This window comes from Pleurodeles waltl, chromosome 10 (genome assembly GCF_031143425.1).
Source record: "Pleurodeles waltl isolate 20211129_DDA chromosome 10, aPleWal1.hap1.20221129, whole genome shotgun sequence".
Taxonomy (NCBI): Eukaryota; Metazoa; Chordata; class Amphibia; order Caudata; family Salamandridae; genus Pleurodeles; species Pleurodeles waltl.
Window position 1 is genome coordinate 103,936,820 of NC_090449.1, and position 25,362 is coordinate 103,962,181.

At 43.1% G+C, this 25,362-nt stretch overlaps 2 protein-coding genes across 3 annotated transcripts in view; one reads left to right on the top strand and one right to left on the bottom strand.

Moving 5' to 3' along the window:
• GNPTG (N-acetylglucosamine-1-phosphate transferase subunit gamma) overlaps nt 1–19,183 on the bottom strand; it is a 55,400-nt gene extending 36,217 nt beyond the window's left edge. Inside the window, exons 1-5 of the mRNA XM_069209877.1 lie at nt 18,953–19,183; nt 9,152–9,206; nt 7,793–7,860; nt 5,658–5,712; nt 5,433–5,516 (exon numbers count right to left, since the gene is read on the bottom strand). Coding sequence (XP_069065978.1) covers nt 5,433–5,516; nt 5,658–5,712; nt 7,793–7,860; nt 9,152–9,206; nt 18,953–18,998 — 308 coding nt within the window. The 5' untranslated portion in view covers nt 18,999–19,183. The remainder of the gene's footprint in view (nt 1–5,432; nt 5,517–5,657; nt 5,713–7,792; nt 7,861–9,151; nt 9,207–18,952) is intronic.
• Nucleotides 19,184–19,383: 200 nt separating this feature from the next.
• TSR3 (TSR3 ribosome maturation factor) overlaps nt 19,384–25,362 on the top strand; it is an 80,211-nt gene continuing 74,232 nt past the window's right edge. For both annotated transcript variants that reach the window (XM_069209879.1, XM_069209878.1), the window contains exon 1: nt 19,384–19,598. The gene's annotated coding sequence lies outside the window, so the exon portion shown is untranslated. The remainder of the gene's footprint in view (nt 19,599–25,362) is intronic.

Below are 25,362 nucleotides of genomic sequence, written 5' to 3' on the forward strand. Positions count from 1 at the left end.
AACAAGCATTGACAAAGCCAACAGGTGTTGCATTAGTGACCTGTTGGCCTTGGTAATGGCTTTTGCAAAGCGGTACAATGGTGGTAAAAAGCAACGTGTTTTTGCAATGCATTTGCACATACAAGTGAAAATAAAAAAGGCACAAAAAAGCACCTGAATGTGCACCACCATTTCTTTGGCATGCACGTGATCACACATGCACACGCCTAAGGAATTACATGGCTACATCAGTGTGCCTCTCTTTTTTATTTAGCGATCCAAGAAGGCGGATGCCATTTGAATCAATAAATTAAAAATTAGTGATTTCAGTCATGTGAAAGCATTGTTCAAACTGTGGTGGAGCCCAGCAGCAACTAGCAGCTTCCAGGTATCCAAAACTAATAAAATAGAATTAAAAACATATTTAAAAAGTTCTGCTCTACGGAGGAGTGGATGTGGGGGGGCAATGGCAAGTGAACAGAGGGTAAGAAACTGGGGATGGTGCAGGATGGGCGAAGAATCAAATGAGGGTAGAGCAACCAAAAGAGTGGGTTAAGCAGGAACGAGATGCTGCACAGAGAGGGGAGAAGCACAGACGTGTAAGTAAACACATGACGCGGGGAAGCACACAAGGGAAGAGATGGAAAACACATGCACTCTCATGGAGTAGTTGACCAAAAAAAACATGTTAGCATTAGCAAGGCCAACAGGCCTTGCCTCTGCGAGGTCTCTTGGCTTTGCCAACACTTTTTGACCACGTTGCAAATGGTTGAAAGAAAAGATAACAAGCTTTAGCACACAGCCAGCACTGACTGCATTACAGCGTTTTTTCTTTACTTGCAGCTTTACTGCAGTGAAGCCAGCACTGCTGTTTAATCTATATTACAACATCCATCTAGATCTATAATTTGAGGGCCGAAAGCGTTATCCTGACCTTTGCATGCGGCCCCTGTCCAAAGCGGGCAAGCATTTATTTACAAGGTAATCAACATGAAAGTAAGCAAGTAACTAGGCTGTCCTGCACAGTTAACGTTTGGGCCACCTTCATTCTTGAAGACATCCTGCAACGAATGTATAAAATATGAAAAAGTCTCTTCAAAAATCCAAAAATTTATTTTATTCGCATGCAGAACTCTTTCATCTGTGTAGCACATCAGACTAAATCAGTGCAAGTTTTTTTTTTTTTTTTAAAGAGAATAGTTTTCAAAAATTAATTAGGATTTGTTCATGTTTCTACCCACCCTACAATGCCGGTAGTGAACTATGAACTAAGAGGCAAGTCAGTTATATGCAACCTCTGGATGGCCTGGGTTGCTATTCTACAAGGACAACATTTTAGTAAAATCAAATGTAGGAGAAGTTTTTGTACAGCGCACATCCTGAAGGTATGTATTTCAAGATCGAATTATATGTAACAATAAATTAAAAGCATTGGCAAAGCCAATAGGTTTCACCTATGCAAAATCTTTTGTGTTTGTCAATGTTTTTGTGCATCTTGTAGATGACTATAATAAAGATGCGAAGTAGCGTGGAGAGCTGCTGACTTGGAGAACTGGCTTAGAGTCTGGCTAAATCATGTAATCTCCCCAGTGCCATAAAAAAGTATCTTTGTGAAATATAATCGGTGCCATTATAAAGAGCTAAAACACTTTATTGAACTTTTCAGTGATTTTTTATAAAAGCTGCCCATACTGTGAAAAAGGTGGTCTGTACACTTTTAAGGTGTGCCAGTGTCCTAGGTGAGGAGAGGAGGAAGCCTGCGAGGGAGGACGCCCCTGAGGGGACAGAGCCCGGAAGTGCGGCAGTAGAGGATCAGGAGGGTCAGGAAGCGGCTTTTAGCCCGAGTGCCACTGCACCATTCAAATCATGGCCTTAGTGCCTGTAGGTAATTGCACTTGGGACTGCCTGTTTAGTACTTAAATATAGCAATAATTGGTGTTCAGAGGGTTTCCTAGACCTTTTGGCCTCTGCACCACTGCACCCGCTACACCATTCAAACCATGGGCCCCAAGTGCATGCAAGGTAACTGCACTTGTGACTGCTTGATTTGTAGTAAAATATAGCAATAATTGGTGTTCAGTGGGTTTCCTAGAGCGTTTGGCCCCTGTGCCACTGCACCTGCTGCACTGTTCAAAGCATAACCCTAGTGCCTCCAAGGACAAATGAGGAATTCAGAATTATTGTGTAGATAAACATAAAAACAAAGGCTTTCGTAAAAAAGTGCCTTTAAACATATCCAATTCTACAAAACAAGTTGCCACAGACTTCATAAATGAAGTATATGCTTTACACATCAAAGTGAAAAACAAGCATTGTTAAATTGTGATAGCTTTCCTGTGAAAAGATCTCATACTGTGATTGACAGGGAACGTGCCATTAACAGTGTAAATTACACAAGAACACCATTCATGCTTTAGCCTAACCATATGTTAGGCTAAAGCTGAGACTCAAATGCGATTTTGTACTTTGTTCCTAAAAAAGTTAGTTTCACAAATTAAATGGACTCACCAAAGGAGAGGAATTGTGTTGCAAAAAAGTGTTAAATATAAAAAGTCTCTGCAAAAATTCCAAGAATGTATTTCATTCACAGGTAGAACTTTTTCATCCAAATATTACTAGTATATCACACTAAATCAGTGAGGTACACAAGTGCCTTCCTAAACTTTGCATGCCCCCCCGTCAAAAATGGGCAAGCATTTTTTTTTTACAAGTTAATCTAAGTGAAAGAGAAAGCAAGTAACAAGGGCATCCTGCACACTTAACTTTTTGGCCATCTCAACTTGTAATGACATTTGGCAAAAAACGTGTTAAATATGAAAAAGTATCTGCAAACATTCCAAAAATGTATTTCATTCACATGCAGAACTGTTTCATCTCAGTAGTACTAGTACATCAGACTAAATCAGTGCAATTATTTTTGTAAATAATAGTTTTTAAACAGGATTTTAGAAATGTTCATGCTTCCACCCACCCTAACAATGCCAATAGTGAACTTCATGTCCCACACATAAAAGGCAAATTTTCTGTGCAGCTGAAGAAAAAAATACATTTTGAGGGTGCTGTCTAAAATAACATTTTTTAAAAGGGGGAACAAGCAGGCTCCATGGATAAAGTATGCTGCATTCCCCTTTCCTATAAACGCTCTCACTTTGAAGTCAGCCGAAAGCAAAATAAACACTAGGCTCCTCAAGCACACAGCTTGACATTTGACCTCGATCTTTGAAATGCCACCAAATGTGATGAAATAAGAACAAGATTTACAGGCCTGTTTATTACAGAAAACAAGTTCATGGAAGAATACCGTAAACACGGCTTTGGCATGAGGCGGTACAAACTCAAACTGGGGAGGTACAAACTCAAACTGGGGATCCCAAAGCAAATAAAGCCAGCAAATGGAAAACCAGAATATGTGAGTTACAAACCACAAAGCCAATGGCAAGCAATGGGCAGATTGCATTGCCAGGTCAACTTTCTGAAACTCCCCAAGATGTCTTTCGCATACCACACAGCTGGGCTGTCTGGTAGGCTGCAACCTAAAAAGTAGTTCCCTAAATGTGAGCAATGCAGGGCACAAGTCTGCCATTCAAGAGTGAGGTAAAGGTAAAGGACTAACAAGATTAACAAGGGAAGTGGTCAAATGAGAAGCAAGGAAATCAGAGTGACAAAAAAGCCAAGGAAAACAAGCTGTGGGCAGGCTCTAAACCCACTTTAAAATCTTTGCAAACCTACAATAGGTCTTTTGGTATCAGACAGCTTGTGCTATCGTGTAGTCTTAACCTAAAAACGGGGCCCTACAGGGCATACAGGCCCTAAATATAGAGAACGAGAAATTAATCAGTGTGAAGATAACATTGTTGTACTCTTCCCAGGGTATTGAGGCCATCCTCTATTGTATCATCGTTTCGCGAGTCCACACTGCAGACCCTTAAATAATTTATCTTTGATTATCCACTACTGTTGTTTATCAGCAGATATTTCATAATAGGTTTATCACGACTGTTTCTTGTTGAAGTAAGACCATGTTCCTCACTGGTGCATTGCCACTGTTGTACATTTAAATAATTGCCACCCCTTAATTATTTGAGTAACTACACCATACAGCATGATCTCATCAATAAATTTAACATTTCATCGATGCAGATACTATTTTTGTTCAGAACCTGCCTGTCCTAGTGATGACTCAAGCTATTAAGGGTTAAAACACAGCTGACACAACAAGCAAGAAGATCAGATCAACATTGTCTAAACAGCCATGATTCATACAATTGATTTGACTAATTTTATGCTTTTGCCTTGTTTCATATTCTGTATAACCTCCCGCTTTATTGTATGTTTCCCTTCACGGTGTCAGCATGAACACCAAGCAGTTTTGGCACAACAACTGAAAACGCATGCTAATGAAAATATTTAAATGTATACCAATTGTCCTTTCTCATACATGTGTCTGCATGTCTTTTGCTTACTAATGAGTTCACTGATTTTCTACTTACAATCAAAGAGTAAACTAATTGAAAATTAAGATTTATTAAAGTATACCACTGCGAACCATTGCTATTTATATATATTTCCTCACATCTATGGGATCTTTATCAAGGTATTGGGGAGGCGACATCTCCAGCGCGCGGGGGGTCAGAAAGCTCCAAATGAGCTCCTCAAGTGGGATACAGAAGTGCAGCTCCTTACCCTCCAGTGATCTCACTCTGCAACCCTCCACATGCGAGTCCCGCAGATGTCCTAAGCCCCAACACAGGAGCGCGTACCAGACCTAAGAAGAAAGGTGATGCTCCTCAGAGTGACACGTGCTGCAGTTGAGGCTCTTTTTCTCATGAGTTTGCAAATTACTATTTTGCACTTAACTCTGAATTGCCATGTAAGCAAAAAACAGTATGTAGACAGAGAGACTACAAACTAACCCTCATAATGCAATCAGCAACATACCACCCCAGAGTCAATGAAATGAGCACCCTTTCCTCTGTCTTACAGTGGCCCATGTAGAGGCACTCTACTGTCACAAAAACGTGTATTCACTGAGCTCCCTACTAGTGCCAAGCTCTGGGTATGACCCATGAGCAGCAGCTCAATCTCTCCTGGTCTCTAGAGAGTTACCAGCAGAGTCTGTGCTTTGCGATTCGAATCCAGCAGCTTGGGTAGCCCTGGTGTCCGATATACTGCCTTGGCGCTAGAAGCCATGGGCACCTACAGATTATGCCAAATAAGAAATCCAGTTAAAAAAAATATTATCCTTAATCAAACAAACATTTATTTGTGGGCTGGCAATTTAAAGTTGAAGAAAGCCCCTAAAGGTATTAAAAAAATGTTAGATTGGCTTAATTCATAGACCAGGCAAGAACCTGGAGCACTCATATACAGCAAATCAGTGGGCAACAAAGGAAAAGGATCAAGCATCATCTTGCACTCTTCTCTAATCATTGATTAGAATACAAATGTCTTACCCTAAAATCCCACTGTAGGCATTCCAGCGAAAAGACTGCTCATGCTGGGTAACATTGTGGAAAGGGCAAAATTCATATTTATATCTGAAAACCAAGGCAGGAAAAAAACATATAAGGTGCAGTACTGTTTTACCCCATCAATCCCCCAAATCAATTACATTTATAATAGTTAAAATAAAAAATAAAAAAGTCTGTGAAAAACAAATTCTAGTATGTGTTACTTACGTGGATTCCAGAAAATTAAAACATTTTCCAGCCAGGCGGAAAAGATGCGGTGGACCTAGGAGTCAGATAAAACAATTTGATAATTATACTAACGATGTGAATGTTTCAAGTTTAATTTCATGGTCTTTCACACACAAACTCCCATCCTGGTTAAAGTGGAACTGCTACACAAGTTTTATATGATGAATGAGAAATGCTTAAATCAGCATCACGTTCCGTCCTATGAAAATGTGAAGGTAAAAAAACCTCCCCTCACCCAATGTCAGTCTGTCTGCTGGCTATAATGGTGTGATAATTTGAAATCATCCATTAATATCAACCTCTTCAGTTGAAAAGCTAGGTAAAAGGTTTAAATAGTCACACCAAGAACATCCACAAAAACCTTTAGAGTAATATTGAACTTTTGGCTGAAATACAGAGCTTGATCCCAGAAACAATGTAATTTAGTGACGACATACAACGGTCTATTTTCACTTTAAGTTGTCCAAGGCGGCAGCTCATGTAGCTCACTGGGATCAGTGGCCAACCCACCCAGAGACTGTCAGGTCACATGGTAAAAACATCACAAACCTGGCTCGCCTTTTCTACTTAATGATCACATCAGTATTAATATTCAAGCATCCATAGACAATGAAGGACCAGACACTTGAACAGTTATTCAATGGCTTGGATTCTGAAAGAGCTAATCTGCGTGTCGGTTGCCTCTAGAAATGGATTCCAAAAGTTCTGTTTGTGCAAGCGGCTTTTAATTTACTGCCTCCAGTGCAGGTAAGAGCTTCATCTTACTTAACCATTTTGCCAGTTTAACATTGTTGGCCTACCAAAAAAGGTAATTTGTTTGCAAATATTTTTGAATTCTTCCCCCGGAGTATTCATTAATTTCTCGATCAATATTCCCTTCACTCAGAGGGCAGACTTCTAAAGGCCAGTGCACCGTTTCCATTGCTTAACCTGCAGTCCTACTTAATTTGGTTCAGCTATGATCATAACTGTTGCATTGTCTGTAGCAATCATAATTTTGAGCTGCTGATTAAAGAGGTTGATAACGAGAGTGAAGTTCTCCCTAAACCCTATAGTATTTTCACTGTCTGTTCCCACATCACCTGTTCCCACCAACTTCATCTCACCCCCCTCACCCCCACCTCCTTCTGGTTACTAGACATCAAGATTAACTTATGAATGTATTACAAATATTCCTTTTGATGTGACTGAAACAACACTATTTCCAATGTTCTCAGACAAGCACTTTTATATTTGTTCGCAATATGTACCAGATTCCCCAGCATTATTTGACTGGATTGAGGTGCATCAGCTATGACAGTGTTAACTCATGTTACTGTTCACTTTTTTGCCCTGTCAGTTGGTGCATTATCGCTTTTGAGGCATGCTATTCAATAACCTCACACTCCCTTAGTGATCTTTTGTTAACCAAGCCACAGTCAGCATCCCCCCTGCTTGTTGCAGATTTCTATTTGTTTCTATTTACAAGGGCCTGCCCCTCGGAGAACTTTTTGAGCTACAAATAGTTTGTACTAGATCCAGTTGCTGGCAAATGAGTATTCAGACATATACTGTACTGCTATGGGGCAATCTCAGTGGGCCTCAAATCTAGTTCATGCGGTCTTTAGGGTTCTTTTAGTATCTTTATTGAACTAGTTTGCTTGGTTCTCGTTGGTATTGTAGGCATTCACAGATCAATTTCCAAAATCTAATACACCTGAATGGGAGCCAGACAGAATTGTTGGCAACCTGTTAACTGAATTTTAAACCCCCTCCCCCTTGCTTGCAAACTCCAGTTGACAGAAAATGGTTTGCCTTAGTTATTAAGTCTCTTAAGTTGCTTCTTTCATGGCACTACCAGAGCTCAGTAATGGCATTAGCCTAGGGAGTCTATTCATAGGTTCAAAGGGTTACTTATATTTAAACACTTTAAAAAAAAGAATTAAAAAAGATCATACATGAATTAGCAATCTGCATTCTAGTGTGACTGCTCCATATATGGTTAGCTAGTGACCTAACACATGATGTTTAGGCAAAAAAGCAGGTGTTTCTTGTAAATAATGAATTTTAGGACACTTTTTTAGATCATACATATCTTATAAACAACCAATGAAATTCAAGATACAGCTGGATACCTGACACTGAAGAAGGTTCAACCTTTGGTTGCAGCTTATTGGACTGTGGCACAAATGGATTATTCAGCCTAGAAGATGAGAAACAAACAACAGTTTAGGAAAGGTATAGGGTCACACTGTATACATGTATCGGGGTCATGTATCGGGGTCATAAGGTACATGTACCTACCACCTTTAATGAAAACGAAATGCACAGTTTGCACTTGTGATGGGGAAAACTTTAATAAAAGGAAAGGACAAAAGTAGCCGGTCACTATTATAAAGTCAAAACCACTTTTCATGCATGTTGCGGAGATCTCCATTCGTCTCTAATACTATCACATATTACAACACTGAGAGAACTATTGGTATGGTCATGATATAGTGTGGGCATTTATAACACTCGATTGTAGCTAAAAGCAGCTGCGCACTGTGCAGACAATGGGATACAAGGAAAGTACACTACAGAGCCTGGAGATGGTGGTAACCATGAGGTGCAGCACGTATTAGGTGGGGCAGAGTGGTGTTGATTCCTCTGTTTACCAACTGACCCACAATCTGGCCTCACTCTTTACCAAAAGACCCATAGAGCCATATCAGGTCGAGTCAGACACATACTGCTTTCTCTTTCTTTTCTCCTTTAAAGACGTGCCAGCAGCAATTCAATTTAGATTGAGGGAGCTGCAATTCCCTGGAATTTGCAGGCCTTTAACCTTTTTGACTATTTTATGCTCTAGGTGCAGCCAGATGTGGGCTCCTTGGACACAGTGGATCCAGTACTTGAGGGAGGTTACTGCTGGTGCATTGAGCCCCTTCGACTAGGCTACACGCACACTGTTATATGGACAGTAACAGGGATAGAACTCATTTTTATGGATGTTTTAGTGTTTGATGCAGGTCATTTAACTTACGTTATGGTTGGCCCTAAAGAAAGTCTGACAACAGTGTAAGAACTCTTCTAGATACATTTCTCCATACAGCTCTACCATGAATGATATTTTTCCTGCTTGTGTCTGAATGATGAACAAGATCGGCTCCTTTAGTTATTAAAATGTATTTAAAGTAACCTTTGGATCACTTCGCTTGAAACATGAATAGCTGCAAGATGATCGTCAAGATGGTCGCCTTTGTGGACAAAAATACTGTAGACAAACTTCCACCACAAGGCACGCTATTGTCATAAAACTAGAACAGAATACTTTAAGTTGATAATTCCCCTTTATGTGCCAGCGCTATAAACAGGAAAAAGGTATTCTTAAATTAGATAGAAGACCCTGTTTTATTTATTGGCAAGCTACAGATGTGAAAAGGAGCCACATAAACATAAACCGTTCTCAAGAAAGTGTTATGAGAAAAAATACTAAAGACAGCGTCACTTACCCAAAAGTGTTTGGCTCCTCAACAATTTTCATCTTTGTAGACAAAACAAGCTGTGCTGTAAAACAATTTGAAACAACGTGTATTGGTACTTAAGTTTATTAAAAACAAAGTCACAGGAAACAACATTTTTATTTAAATAAACAGAGCACAATCCCACTGCTCGCTACCTCAAATGAGTAACACTGTGCTGTGGCCACAGCAGATCCCACTGTTTGACGGTGCAAAAGCATGTATAGTTTGCTTGAATATTCTCTTTTGTACAGAGTTTCCCAGACTGTGCGTCCCAACCCACTAGTTAGTGGCCAGCTGAACTCTGGTGGGACCCAATAGATCAATAAAGATGTCTTTATGTTTTGTATTTATCTTGTCACATTTGCTGCAATCGCACAGTGCTTTAGTAGTACATTTGCACCAGTGTGCTCCACAATGCACCATCATCTACATACTACCCTCGTACCACTCTCCAGATAAATACATTTGCTTCACTTTGTGTGAAGCTAGAAATATTCACAGTCCCTCTGACTTCAGTGATATAACATTGATCTCAGCACCCCCACTCTGAACATTGTTCCAGCACCCCTGGTGCAAAGGTGCTGACTATCTCCCTATGTTCGGTTTTAAAACAAACCCCTTATAAGTATTCCCAAGCACGACTCTAGGGGAACCTTCAAGTATTTTTTGCTGCCGTGGTTTTTTACGTCTCAAAACCATTTCAACTGAGAAAGGTGCTCACTATACGTAATCATGCACAATCATCACACTTGTGTATGACTTTCACTTCATGCAATTCAAACTACAAATAACTGATGTGTCGAGAGGAATGCAAAACATTGTAAAGAATATGATATTTTGTCACGACATAGAATTTTTTAAGCATTTCTACTATTATATTTAAGAACCAACCCCGCCTCATGTCCGTTAAACTTAGGTGACTAGCGAAAACTTGTCATTCTAAAAAGTTGGTAGCAGTTCTAAAAAGTTTAGAAAACACTGCTTTAGTGTGTTTGTTCTTCATGCAACTTTTCCAGACCGTCCTCCTTTCTAATGCCATTGGTCATAGACTAGTTTTGGCAGTCCTGTCAATATCAGTGTCATAAAATAGCCTCTATGTAGTTCAACAAGAGAAGACCCCCAGTTCACTGAAATCTGGAGGGCTTACGTCCGCTTTTGAAAACAAAAAACGTTTTGATTTAAACTGTGTTCAAATTAAACTCTGCTTAATTACAGGAAGTAAATACTGTACTACAGTTTAGTGGTGAAATCTAATTCAACTCACTCCAAACCAGCACAGCAAACACTTGTGAATGCACTTCTGCATGGTGGCACAATGCTGGAGGAACCAGAAACCATGTTTGGGTGCAGGAGGGCTAGGTGAACATAAGACACAGATGCATCATTAACCTCTCTCAATCTATCCTCTATCTCCACTCTCTGACTCATCCCAAACCTCATTCTTTTGCTATAATCTCCAAAATAACCCTTCCTAGACTCTTCCCTCCTCGAACCCTCCTGGCTCACTAAACCCTGGTTTACTACTAGGATCTACCAAACAACCCTACTAAATTCTTCCCTCATGTGTCTCTCCTTTGACTCATCCCAAACCTCATTTTACTGCTCTGATCTCCCAATTAACATTTCCAGATTGTTCCCTCTTATATTCCTTCATTATTCTATTCAATCCAACTAACAGACTCACATGTTCACAGCTCAAATTAACTCATATTTCCCTATACTAATCCACCACTAATCCTTTTGGGTTTCGGAGTAGCGTGCTACTCGCCAAAAAGTGCTTTGACGCATCGTCAGGTGTAGTAAGCAATATATAAATACAATTGCAATTAAGTGGTGGCAGGTGCATTTTGCTTTAACTGGACTGTGGATTTTGGAAACAAGTGCCACCGCAAGGCTGCTGCAATATCACACAGTCTAAGAGGTAGGGTTTTTACAATTAATTTAAACATTATATTAGAATGCATTATTATGAAATTGGATACAATTTGGAAGAAATGCAGGGGCTCCATAATGAAAAAATAGAGTATTGTTTCTCATATTGCCTAACATTCCTCACTTATTCCTTTCCATTGCTGCGAGCTTAGCTCTAAGCATAATCAGTATCAACCTGTATGAGTGGTGTAAAGAGCTCCTAACAATTATTTTGCTTACATGACATCTTACATGACATACTATCTTGCTAAACGTAATTCTACTGAGAATTTACTTGATGAATAAGAAAATGATCTAATGTACTGAGGCAAATTCTCTAAGAATAATCTACTTCACAGTGCACTACTCTACAGAAAGGCTGCATACTTAGACGCCCAAGTCGGTTAGTATTTACTCAAGAGATTCGCAGCCTGAACCCGAACCAGGCTTCACCCCATATCACCACACCTTGTTCCCATATAGTTGCCTTTGAAAACAAAAAGAGTTTGTTCTAATAAATAACTCAACTGTTGCCTAGCTCAGATAATGTACCTGTACTGGGAGACATGCTACTAGACAAAACAGCTTTAGAAACTTTTCATTTTTGTGTTAAAATGATGTGTATCTCTGCTTTAAAAGGTTCTACAAACGAAAGAGTTCTTAAATACATTCTTTTAATTTGCCATGGGTTTGTCGTATATATTTGAAATGTTTTCAGTTTCTTTATGTCTCCGTTCCCTCCTTTTTGCCTCACATTCATGTTCCATGGGGGCGCAGAGTAGGGCTACTTGGCCCCAACTGTGGTGGTTGAGGTTGCTTCGTACTGGTGTCCTGCGGCTCTGTCCTACTGTGGCTCTGCGAACTGAACCACATACAACAATTTCTGCACTAGACTATGAGGGTAGAGAGGGTCAGCAGTCACAGCTTATCAGAGAAGCAGTGTGAGTGGCAAGAGCTCAGAACTCGACAGTCAACCAACAGACCCAATAAAGCACTGTTTAGCACAGTGAAAGTCTTTTAAGTAAAACATACTTAAAAGCAAACATCACTGCAAAGTATCCCACATTCTAAAGGTGGTTCAGTTGCAGGGTTATATACACCATATGGAATCTAATGAAATGCAGCTAACACTAGGGTGCCTGCTTCCTCCCACTTCTCTTTTGTGCGACTCAGGCAAAGATACAGGCATAGGCTAGTCACAGATGCAGATGAGGTCAGTTAAATTGTCTTTTAGCCCAGCAGGTTTGTGCAGACAGAGGTCAACGTTAGCAGCAACAGTTTCTCCCTCCTTGCGTTAGGCACTGTCGCTCATTTCACACAGACACAGTGCAGAATTGTGGTCAGTGACACTGGCGCAAGTGCAGGCTGGTACCTTCAGCATCTTCACACAATTTTGGCACCAGGATGCCAGAATATAGACAGCCTAGCCCCCTTCAGGATCACGGCTGCTGAGCAAGAAGCTCAGCAGGCTTGTCGAAGATCACACTCCTTGTCTGATGCAATCAGGTGCTCGCCTTCAGCAGTAGCGGTTCATGAGGCAAAAACAACACCTTCAGGACCCATTTCAAAGAGAAACAGAGTATGTAGGGGTTACTGGGCTCAACCATGGGAATTTAGGTCTTTTACTCCTGGTATAGCGGGACTGACCTGCTATGGATCCTAAGCAACTGGGCCAAGTACCCTTTCTGCACTTCCCTCACAGTGGGATCATTTCTGGTGCTGCCGCCAGTTGGGGACTGCATGTCCTGGAAGCCTTAAGGTGTTGGGAGGAGGGGCTGCATTCTACCTGTGATGTATAGTACTTGTCAGCTACCTGCAGCACAGGGTCATCAATGGTGCTGCTGCCAATTTGGGATTACATGCCCCAGAAGCCGTGAAGTGTTGGGGGAGGGGACGCATCCTACGGGTCCCCAGATAGCTCTTGTCAGCTACGCATAGGGCCAAGACTCCACCTGCCTTCGCCAGTCATTGCCCAGAAGAGGCTGGGCTACCCCACCAACCCCCCCTTCCTTTAGTCTTTTTTCTGTGACTGCTACGGGAAACTCCTTATTCTGGTATGGGTAGGAGGAAAACTGTGGGTAGTTCTGTACTTGCAGCCATGGTTACAACCATTTTCTCCTTTTAGAGTGTGCAGTAGAGATGATTTCAAAAGAAATTGCCCTAACCAACAAAAGAATATCAATTGAAGGAGGTAGTTAGCCTGTTTGCACACAGTCCAAAGGAGTGTAGGGATCTTTTTTCTCTGCCAATAACGGTGTCACTTGTTCACTTGCACAGTCGGAGAAAATGGGCAGCATTTGTGTAGCTTGTGATGACACTTCTCTGTCTAATAAACCCCCTGTTAAAAAGAAAAAGGGTAGTACTGCTAAGAGGAGAGAGGCAGGGAGTTCCAAAGGTGCAAGCTCCAAGCAGGATGCTGTGGCTGATGGAACTGACTTGTATTACTTAGGTGAACTTTGCTCTAGATTTGAGTCTATTTTAAAAGTGAAACGTAGGTCTTTGTTGGACTGGTTAGACTTAACGGATTCTAGTCTGGCCAAGTTGGCCCAGCATAAGGAAATATGTGAACCCATTATTGAGTCTCTTGTAATTTTCTCTGCCATCACTGCCTCTGGAAATGTACCAATTAATGTACTCACTGACCTCCAAGCAAGAGTAAATGCTAATCTTAACTTACCGGTCCCATCCTCTCAGCCTATGCCCGCCCCTGCTAGTTCTCCATGTCTCCCTCCGTCCAAACAACCTTGTTCAACCAATTTGCTCTCTGCACCACAAACTAACATGCCTGTTTCGCCTCAGGCAGGCACAAATTGTTGCAAGAAGGATCAACTGATCAGTTGATTCATAAGGTGTTAGATTGGTTAAGTAAATACATGGGATTTAACCCCCACTCAAATACTTATGGCATCATGGGTTGATTGGACTGGATCATCTCCGGAAGCACTGTCAGAGATTGTACGGTTGTGAACTTTAGAGATCCAAAAATTTACCAGAGCCTCTTAGTCCATCCTAACTTTTCCCTTTTTGGACACTCGCAAGTACTCCCTCTTCCACTGGGATACTTTTTTTTTTTTTCTACAAACCCCCTTCTGCTTTTTGCCATATATTGCCAGCCCTGTTTTTGTCCCTAACTCTAGATTAGACCTTGGTACATTCCAGACCGGGATATGCTGGACTACCTCTTAACAAGAGATAAGTGGCCTAAGAGGACCTGGCTGACTGTTACTGACTCACAGATGATCTTGGTTGTAAGCTTATGCACAGTCGGGCCATTCAAATTGTTTGTTCTATTATGGCCACTTGTGCGGTGGAATTTTTATATCATGTCTATTGATGAAGTTTTAGCTAACTTACTGAAAAATAATTCCCTCTCGGTCCCAGTTGTACTAGGGTACATTACAAATACCAAACCCAAGGGTCATTTTAATGATTTTAGTATTTTGTCAAGGAACATCACAGGGATCCACAGTAAGCTGGTCCTGAACAACTGGGTATCTTTGATTGAGCAGTTCGATTTTGTCATTATGCAAGAGATCCTGGCCCTAACCCCACTTGTGTGTAATGGTTCTACCCGTTTTTGTATTCCTGCTACCCAACTCACATTGGGCTGTCTGAAAGGGGGCTTATCGTTATGGATTAACTTGGTGGTCGAAGCAAAAATAGTCCCCATGGATTGGAACTGGGGCTTCCAGTTTTATGTTTTTTTTTCTTAAACATTTCTATCTGTAACAAACGGGTGGGGTCGCAGACTAGAATGTGCCCACGGGCAACGATTTGATCAGAGCAGCAGCTATTTTCTCACAACTAGCCCCGGGAGTCTACTCATTTGGGCTCCTCACTGGACCTCGCTCCCTCCCACGTTCTCCTCTCCCTGACAGGGCATGCTGGACTTAGCAAGCTGACAGTTGATGGTGCTCCAGAGCAGGTGGTCTTGGTTGCCCTGAGTCATGTCTCCTCACCCAGCAGGAAGAGAAGCAGTCCTTGGCCCCCATTTCTGGTCATAGCATAAGTCTTGCAGATCTTTCCCTCCTCACACAGCCAGTCTGGTTGCTTGGCAGAAGACAAGTTTTTGCAGCTCCACCTCCCCTTGTAGTCTATTTCCAGACACCAAATGGGATTTAGGGTCTGGATTTTTTAAGTTTTATATTGGGCTCTGCTTCTTTTGAAGTACATCCTTTCTCTTCTCTCTTTTCCTCTTGAAAGGCTGTCAGAGCAAGAGAGACTCTGAAGCTGGTAGTCCCACAACTCAGGTCATGGAAGTGACAAGAGGTCACACCTGGATGTCAGCAGCAGTGATATGTGCATCAAAAGTTTAATCCCTGGCTCAGAGCCCTACTCTTTATGATAAGGTTATCAGCCCCTTCGCCATCCTGAGATGTGTCCATGACCCTCCCTTGTGATCTGTCATTGAATCAAACAGTAACCTTTGCACTGTAAAGGGGGAGTCTCTCTCTCTCTTTCTCTCTAATCTTCAGTGTCACCGACTCAGGACTGCAGCAAATATGGCTGGGGGATTTTCCAACTCCTAGTGTCTTCACCAGGCAGACCTGGGATTCCCAAAATGGAAGCCAGTGTCCTCCATATAATGTCCCAATGCATGAACACCTGCACTCAGTGGAAATACACAACACACGCACTGCCCAGTACTGTTACCTCCATGTATTGTGCCACCCCAGGTACAAATACATTCCGCACCCACATTCACTCTGTGTGCACTGCTCAGTAATGAAGCCTTTCCGTGTTGTGCCATGCTGTGTTACATGCAAACACACACTGCTCGCACACAAATTAACCATGTGTGCACTGCACAACACTTCACCCTTTGTGTATTATACTTTTCGCAAACACATCTACCTAGCAACATGCTTGCATTGTACATGCCGTAGAAAGCGCTAGCTTTTGTCATGTAATGTATTCCTCTACTGTATACATACACCCACTATATGCACTTACTAGGTACGCACTAAACAGCACTGCTCAATCCCTGTACTTACCCTTCCCAGGCACACACACATTCAGAGCAGAGTCACCAATCCTGTGGTGTGCAGCACTTTATATCTAACTGATGTAGGGCAAAGGTGAGTTAGGCACACAGCAGCAGAACTTTAAAAATGAGAGTGAGCTGATAGACCTCATTCCAGTGACAAGTTAAAAAGTACCTGTTTACTCCTACTGATACATTTCTGCTTGCTTTAACATGGGGATTGGTGTTTGCTAATTCTGAAGCGTGATGGAAACAAAGATTTTAATAGGATCTACACAAATCAAGACTCTTTACTTGGTGATGCACAAATAATAAATATTCACTTGATTTCCACACATTATAATTTGTATGCAATGGTTTCATCAGCAAAACTGTATGTCTGTGCAAAGTCAGTAGGCCATTTCAATGGAAAATGTGCTGTCCGTAAACGACAGTACGCTACGACGCAATGCTTTAGATACATTAAAAAAAAAAAAAAAAAAAAAAAATAATCACCCACCTCAGGTACATGAAATCTAAGTGGGTTGCAAATTTCTCATTCTAAAAATTGGATCATGATGCCAAAATGTTTGGGAAGCACATATATATAGAACATCATTCCTCTGCATCACTGCTTATAAAATCACTTCTTATTGCATAATAATAGGTAAACATGCTTATTGAACGTTTGGGTCAGGGCTGGTTCTAGCAGGTGGGCCAGTCCCCACCCAAACATGACCTTTGGCCCTCCCAGTTGGCAGAAGTGGCCTTGGAGAACATACCTGTGAAATGCGTCCTCCCTCCATGTGGACAGCCAAACCTTGTGATGTTGCTTCAGTTTACCTTAATTAGCAGCCAGGGGTTGGGTTGCCATATTTCCAAATGAGAAAATACCACCAATTTGTTGTAGTTTTAAGAGTGTGCAAAGGCCTGGACATGATACTAAATAGAACTATGAATAACATTCAATGCATTCATTTGTAACATTACATTTCTGTCTGTATTCACTTTATAAATTAGCCAGGAATCTTTGCAGCTATAGAAGACATTTACAAGTGTTTTCTGTTTATATTTGCTGTTTGAAGTATCTACGGATAAGGGCTGAAATGATCTTTTGTGCTGCTTTGAGCAACTTTGCACCATGAGAGCAAGACATGGATGTACACTGGTGTTCCCACTCTGCAAACAAGGGTTTTCACACAAAGCCCCATCTATTAAAAATGCTAGACAGGACTTTGCACCAAATAATAAAACCTTCTTGAGGCTGGTGTTGGAGAAAGAGGTTACCTTATTCTAACTTTTTACAGACTGCGTGGTTGCTGCACATTCAATGTGTGAAACGTATTAAGGTTTGTCTAGGCACAGTATTGTGTACTGGAAGGTTAACTGTCAAGTACAAAACATATTCTAGACATCATGAACATACTTTTGCACCATGGTGCATAGGAAAGTATAATTGGTGCTTGGCAGCCTGTTTGTGCATGACTGCACAAGAGCATACATGCCATATCTTAGTAGATATGGCTCTACAAATACATCCATATAGCAGTGCTTCCCCTAGTGCAGTGCATGAGACCAACTTTAGTTGCTGATCTGCATGTGGATATTTTGTTTAGTAGATGTGGCCCCGGAGTGTCATCGAGTATGCATGAGTCAGTGAGCAACAATGAGAGAGCAAAAGAGTGACTGCAAAAAAGTGAGAGTCTGTGGGTAAGAATGAATGGGTGTGAGTCTAAACAGGAATGAGTTAGAGGCAGTGAGCGAGCACGACTGCGAAGGAGAATGAATGAGTGCAAGTTAGTGAGAATGAATGAGTGTGTGATTGTGAATATTAATGAGCATGAGTGAGAAGTGGAGTTATGCTTGTGAGTGTGCCCTTGACTCCAGCATACTGAAGGTAATTCTTGACTTAAAGGCGACCCATGGCAAAATTCTGGCACTGGCATACTGGAGGCAGTTCTTTGTAAGGAAGCACCTGTGAGGAAATGTTAGCAAATATGGGCAAACTAGACATTGTACTTTGCATAAGGGGCACCTTTGACATAATGCTGGCATATGCATACTGACTGATTATGGCTTTTCTAAACCACCTCACCGGTATACGCTACACTCCCCCTCCCCCAGCGTCTTGAGACCCTAACGGGTGAGTAACTGCGCTTTAAAAACACTCATTGATTGATTGATACTGGGTGTAATTTATGGAACAGGGGCAACTTTGGAAAATTGCTGGCATACTGTAGATAATTCTTGGTATGGAGCCACCCGTGTCAACATGCTAGCACATTGAAGGTAATTTTTGGTATAAAGGACAAACATGGTATACAGGTGGGGCAATTATGATAAAATGCTGGCCCCGGCATACTAAAGATAATGTTTGACGTTAGGATCACACACAGTTTATGGGTGGCACTAATGTCAAAATTCCGGCAGTGGCATTTTGTATGTAATTTTTGGACTTAAGGGTCATATATGACATGCGTAGTGCATCCACGACAATGTGATGTATTGGGCACAATTGAGGAACTTTATAATTGTATGGGGTCACCTCTAGCAAATTTTGGAAAAGGTTGGGTGAACTCTTGGGAGCATCAGATTAAATTGTCCTGGCACATCATGAAAGACTTGAAGATTTAATGAGAGCAGAGTCAAAGGCTTTTCGCAAATGTATGTGAAAACCCTGCTTTATTGTACATTTGATCCCATTTTTTAAATTTGTTCATCAGGGTAGACACCCAAAACCCTCTCTAGAAAATATCAGACTCACTCACTTCACTCTGTACAATTCAGGGCAACTATTACGGTTCACCACTTTCAAAAATAACCAGCCAGGACTCCAAGAATAGTGGGCAAACAGTGTCTTTATGAGCACACTGCTGGCAGTAAAGTGATGCATGTGCTAGGGAAACGTCTCTTACCGTAGAGGGCCCAGAGCCCCAACGACACTGTTCTTCTCCTTCCCATCCTGAACTCCGCAGGGGCCCGGTGACTATCCAGAACAGAACTGATAAACGGTCACATACCGAACTGCTTCCATTCTAGGTTACAGCAAGTCTATTAGTACATCCTCGAGCACTCTCTATTTTGAGATGCAGAACAGCACAAGACCAGTCGTCCGTTGTTACTTTTTACAAACGTATCTTGGTCCCGTGATTATCACTGAAAGGGAAGGCTGGTGATGCGTCATTACATGATGCAACTCTTATTCATAGGATTGGTTGTTGGGGAAAGAGTGTGGCGGCGGAAGCTGTTATCCTGCTAAACGTTAATTGGCTATGAGACTGCGATGGTGAGCTCTCAGCAGGGATTGGCCGGAGGAGCTCCTGTCAGTTGTCTATTGGCTGTGAGGCCCTGTAAACAGACGTCTGGAAATGTAGTTCGGTCTGGCTCCATCTTCATTTAGTGGACGGTGTTTGCTGACACGCGTGATTAACATACGTTTATTTTATCAGCGTGTTGTACTGCTCGTACTAAGAAGCAGCCTGAGTCCAGCGAGCCTGCCCTTTTGAGGGATACTGCTCAGGCTAGCAGACCCACCTTCAGGGTGCTCCGAGGCTGGAGGTGGTGAGTAGGCTCGTCGGTAACGCAAACTCATTACGAGTCGTCTCTGATTCAGGCCCTCAGTGAGGGCACAGGCAATAGCTTGAGAGCCCTCCTGTGCCTACGTCGCCTGGAGTGTGTTACGTATAACTGTTACTTTTCCTTCCTCTGCGCTGTATTGTGCAATACACCTAGTGGCTGGACATATCAATTGCAACAATGCACAACCATGTTCGTGAAGAATTCGTCCCACGCAGATAATAGAATTGTCTTAGAATTAATGTTTTAGTACTGGCAAGTAAGGTATCTATCCATCTGCAGTCGTGGTATGTGGAAAGTGAACAATCTGCAGTCATGGTATGTGTAAAGTGTACATGCGTGCAGAAGGGCTCAGCGTCCCAGTCCTATATTTACCATATCTGCCGAGTTTTCACACTGATTGTCTGACATTTCTATGGTTTCATCATTTGGCGTATGAATGACATTATTTTGTCAAATGTGTGACACTTGGAGCATTGCTTTAAATGGGCAGGTACTGACTGGGACTGAGTACCAGCACTTCTCAGCACTGCTGCAATACATTAATGGGAGAGTACCAGTACTTTTCTAGAGCAATCAGGTACTCAGAAGAGTGAGAACCTGCACTTCGACTTTTCCATTTAAAGCACTGATTGCAGTGACACATTTTCAATATCAAAGCAACAATCAGTATTTGAGCACCTCCCTGTGAACTTTGGTATGGTTTTAGACCTACCACACAACAGTGAACATGTGTCTAACACAAGCTAGACCTATTGGTGTTGCGAATGAGCGATAACAGTCATAATATAATTATAAGAGCAATTATCTTGTGTATAATTAGAACTGAAAATGTTTCCATTCTCAGAAAACCTAGTTGTGAATTGAACTTTACTAGGTATGTGGAAAGGTTAGTGGTCTTTAGAGTCTCACAATCACTCCTGTTCTCATCTTCACAGCACTTTCCTCAGTAGTGTCTCACCCTGCTAGCCACATTTTCCACCTAACAGCTTTCTGAAATGCTCCATCTGCATAACCTCTCCCAGATGTACGAATAGCCAGAGTCCCCTCCAGGCCGTCTGTTACCTTCCCTTGCTCCCATAAATTACGAAGATGGAGACTTTATTGGAAGCTACAAACGACTACAGTTTATTATAGTTTCACATTATTATTATCATTATTATAGGATTTGTAATGCGCACAGCTACCTTAAGAGGTTTCCCGGCGCAGTGCATTACATGGTTCATAAAAACATCGCAACACGTGGTTATACATATGCACCATGTTAACTCATTCGCCTGTCTGTCCTGCAGACCTTAAATGCTTTTTTTCATTATGCTTGGCATTGGCCATTTTGCACAGTCTTTTGTGTATTCACCCACTGGGCTTTCAGCACATGACAGCAGCTAGGTTTCCCTTGCTACAGAGTCTCTGTGGGCCCTGATGGCCTTGCCCAGGCTGCAAGTGCCATGTCTGCCCACTGCCCCCTCCCATTTTCAGGTTAATGAGCCTGTGCCTCAAAAAGATTCACAAGTTTCCTCTGCAAATCTTTGACCTGGAGAGGTTCAGTTTTCTCTTTGACCTGTCCACTGCCTCCTGATGCTTGCCCCTCCCTATTCTAGCCTGGCTATGATCCCCCAGGTGGATCACTACTGTGTCGGGTTTCCCCTCCCTGCTTAATGTGCTCTGGACGGTGGATATTAGCTGGGCCCATTTCATGCCTGGTTGTGCCAACCAGGTCACTCTTGTTTTACATGACCACAGCCCTCCGTACTCGTGTCACACCTCCGCCCACTGCTGTGCTCTGGAGATGTATGATTGTCCTAGGATCCATAATGTGCGGCTGACCCGTAAAGACCTGTTGTGAAAAGAAGCAAGACTTAGGGGTGTGTAGGCTGTTTGTAACTTTTGAATGCCCTTGACCCCCAATGTCCTATCTGTTTTATGCGGTCGTCACTCATCTCATTTGCTGCCACTGTTGTTGCTGCCCCTATGTGGAAAGAGTGGCACCTAAAGACCTGGTGAGGAGCCCTGCCTTGGCTAATGCCATTTTCATGACTCCGATGGACTGAAAACGGCTCAAATAGGAGCTGTCTTTGTAACTGAAAAGTGGTTGTCCCTGGGGAGACCATTTACTTATGCATTATGCTTACAGGGTAATCTTACCCACTTCCTAGCAATTTAGCCGTGAGTATCTCCTCTTCCTTACCTGGTCAGTTTTATACCTCCATAGGTGTATGGGCATGTAATGCTCCCCAAAGGTTATGTCCTCACCCTGAAGGCAGGCCGTCCCTGTTTTTTTTCTGGATGGGGCCACAAGTTTGTTGAAGGCCAAGGTGTGAACGCAGCCCTGAGCAGCAGCCCCTCATTCCTAGGTCAACAAATGTCGGGGAGTGTCAAGATCAGCTTTTGTAACATAGGGAAGTCAATAGGACATCTCTGATCCTGGTGTTTGGGTCGCAGCCAACCCCAGCCCTTCATGTCTGCCTTACATGAAAAGGGGTTTGTTGGGACCTACCCTACAGCCATCTTTGTGCAGTAGGCTTCCGTTCTGAGGTGGGCTAGGGACCATTCTCTGCTCCTCCCAGGTGAACAGGCCCAGGATATGAACCCCTGTACATCTGTTCTGCCAGGGCGCCATAACCCGTTATCCCTGTTATGCTCCTGAAGACTTCCCAACATTTCAATAATTCATGCTTGTCTTGGGGGTGAGCGTGTTGTCCACTAACATCATCAGGCTGGGTCTATCAGCCCCAACCGCTGCTCAGGTACCGGTGTCGTGTGTGCCTGTGGTTCTAGCTTCCTAAATTTCTGCCACTGGGAATGAGATGGCGCATCAGCCACAGTGTTGTTACAGCCCGGAATGTGCCTAGCTCTGATTGCTATGTTACCCCTCAACTGCCATCCCACCAGATGGCGTAAGAGGCGTGTGACCGCTGGGCATCGTGCTCTCCCCAAGTTGAGTGCCTGCTCCACTGTGTGGTTGCCTGACCATAGCGTGATCTGTCTATTGACCATCCTCGCGCCCCATAGTGTGAAGGCCACTATAATGGGGAAAAGTTTCAGTATCATTATGCTACTTGTGATCCCTTTTTCATGCCAGGTTTCAGGCCACGGACTACAAGGCAGCGTTATCACGCGCTATCCGTTTACTCCCCGCATCGTTCACGTCCTAATAGACGTACGGTGACTCGAAGAATCAAGATTGGGCCCATCAGGACCCCATGTTTAGCGTTACCTGAAACTACGGATACACCACATGATTAACATCCATGAATACGGCAAGCCACATAGTGTAAAGACAGGAGTACTAGCCAGAATTTATGGCAAGAATGATCATAATCAGTGGATTCAAAGATATACTTTAGGGGCTACAGCAGCCCTATCGCAACTAGTCTTCATCCAAGCTTGAATCTATGAGCCTTGAAAAAGTCCGCAAGGACGAAACACGTGTTGGCTGTTTTCTGATCTTGGATTAAACACTTTTTGCAACTCTACTCATCTTGCACTGTATACTTATTATAGAGACTTTGAGTGCCCTGGTCCCTGTTTCTTTTTCAATTTAGGTTTCAGGCCAGTGTCCAGGTGCCCAAGCAGAGCCTAATATGGCACAAAAACCTTCACCCCCTGCTCCTTCCCTTCACCCCCTGCAGCTTCTGTGAATAGCTCCAGCTGCCTGGCTGACACTCATGGTTTCCTCCGGATCAGTGTCCTGTTGAAATTCTTGGGGAAACCCAGCCGTTGCTCCAAGTCCTGCCTTACTTCCCATGTCAGTCAAACCCTGTGATGTTTGTGAGTTAGGCCCTTGCTTAGCCAGGCAATGCGTATTGCTAAGGGCCTGCCTGCTGGGATCACCCGGTTTGCGAAGTTGAGTCTGCACAGAAGCTGTTGCAGTTCACCTAAAGTTGTTTTTTTCTTTGTTGCTGCGTATTTATGCACTGTGTGAGCTATTCTACCTCTGCCTGGGGGAGCCTGCTTATGTCCTCCACCATGTCCAGCTCAATCCCCAGAAAGGACAGTTTTGTGGCTGGCCCGCTGTTTGCTCGTAGGCCAGTGGCACCCCCGGCTCTTCGGCTAACTCAATGAAAGACTACATCAGCCCCTTGCAGTCTGAGGTGCCTTTTCTTCCCACAAATATGAAGTTGCCAACGTTTTGATTGCACCCTTCTCTTGTGTATCGCGTCCTGAGCTCCTATTCCAGGAATCCACCAAAGGCCTCAAAATAAGCACAAGGGATGGCACAACCCATTGGCAAACATTTGTCATAGCAAACTGCTTTGGCAAGCCTGAAGACAAATGGGTTTATAGCTGTTGGGGTGAACCAGTAAGAGACAGAAAGCAGATTCAGTGTCTGTTTTTGCTAAAGGCGCTCCCCTCCTTGCTGCCTTTATCATTTCAATTGCACTGTCCGCGGTTGCATAAGACTATGGCCGAGCTATCTTGGCCGAGCCTGTCATTCACAGACTCGCCTGGTGGGTATGACAGATGACGGATGAACCTGAACTTGCCCTGCTCCTTCTTAGGCACTACCCCCTGGGGAGAGACTATGAAGTTGTTTAGTGGCAGTTTTGCAAAGGGGCCCACTCCCTCCAAGGGGAGACTTCTTTGACTACTTTCTGTCTTGCTATTCCTTGTTGCTCCATACTGATTTCAAATTCTGACACAGGCGGGTGTCTCAGGGCCTTGATATGGTATGGTATGGTAAAGTCTGTGGTGAAACCTTCAGCTAGCAGCTGCCTCACCCTTTGTTTTGGGATATCTGGAAAGTGCCCTTAAGAGTAGGCTTGTAAGGATGGGTGTTGGTAGAAGTGATGTGGGTTGGTATCTTTGCCTGCCCCGAAGCCTCTTGTGGTGGTGCTACTTCTTTATGTCCTTGTTGTCTCCCACCCCTTTCGGTTTCTTACACTTAACAGCTGGGTGTGATCCACCACAGTTGCTGCAGCAACGTCTGAATTTGCAGGCCTGTCCCCATTTACACTCATCCTGTCATATCTCCAGCAGGTTGCTGCCCGGTTCCTATGTGGCTTACTACCTGATTGGATCTTGGCCTTTGTGCATTGCGTTAAGCCGTCATATCTTCCCTTCCCGCTGGAGAGGCAAAAGTTGTGTTCACATGTGCTCACCCCATATCTGGCAGCTCATGTGTGGTTGGTGGAAACCCTCCTTATCCTGCTGGTCCCATTTTATGACTTGCCAGGTTTGCAACTTTTCCCCGAACTCTTCATCGTAGCGGAGCCATGCATCACCCCGGCATTTCTGTTGTGCCGCATGGACCCTCTGCTCATGCATGAACAGTGCCACTGTGTTCTCCAGAATTTTTTCCGCAAATACGCATGCTAGGGTTCTAAAAGCCCAGATCCAGTTCTCTATCGATCTCATCAGCCTTGGCCTGCGTCATTCCCTTTTTACCTCATCCTTCTTGTCATGTGTTGTTATATCTAACCCCGCCTTGCGCACCTCCAGGAGAGAGAATATATCAACGAACTACTTCCACCATATCCTCTCCTTCACTGCTAGGGGGATGAAGCTGGCTAAGCCAGTATCTCTTTCCATTATCAGTGGGTCACCAGTGGAGGGTCGTATGTATGCTCTTGCTGGCACTCCCTCGCCTCTCCCGAGTGTTGCTCCCCCTGACCACATTATCATGGGGTCCTCCTCCTTGTTTTTGTCAGGCGCTGGCTGCTCACTCTTGCTGCCCTCTTTATTCTTGGGTGGGGTCTCCTGTAGGGGATCCGTGCTCTTTCCCTTGGTTGTTGTGGTGGTGCCTCAT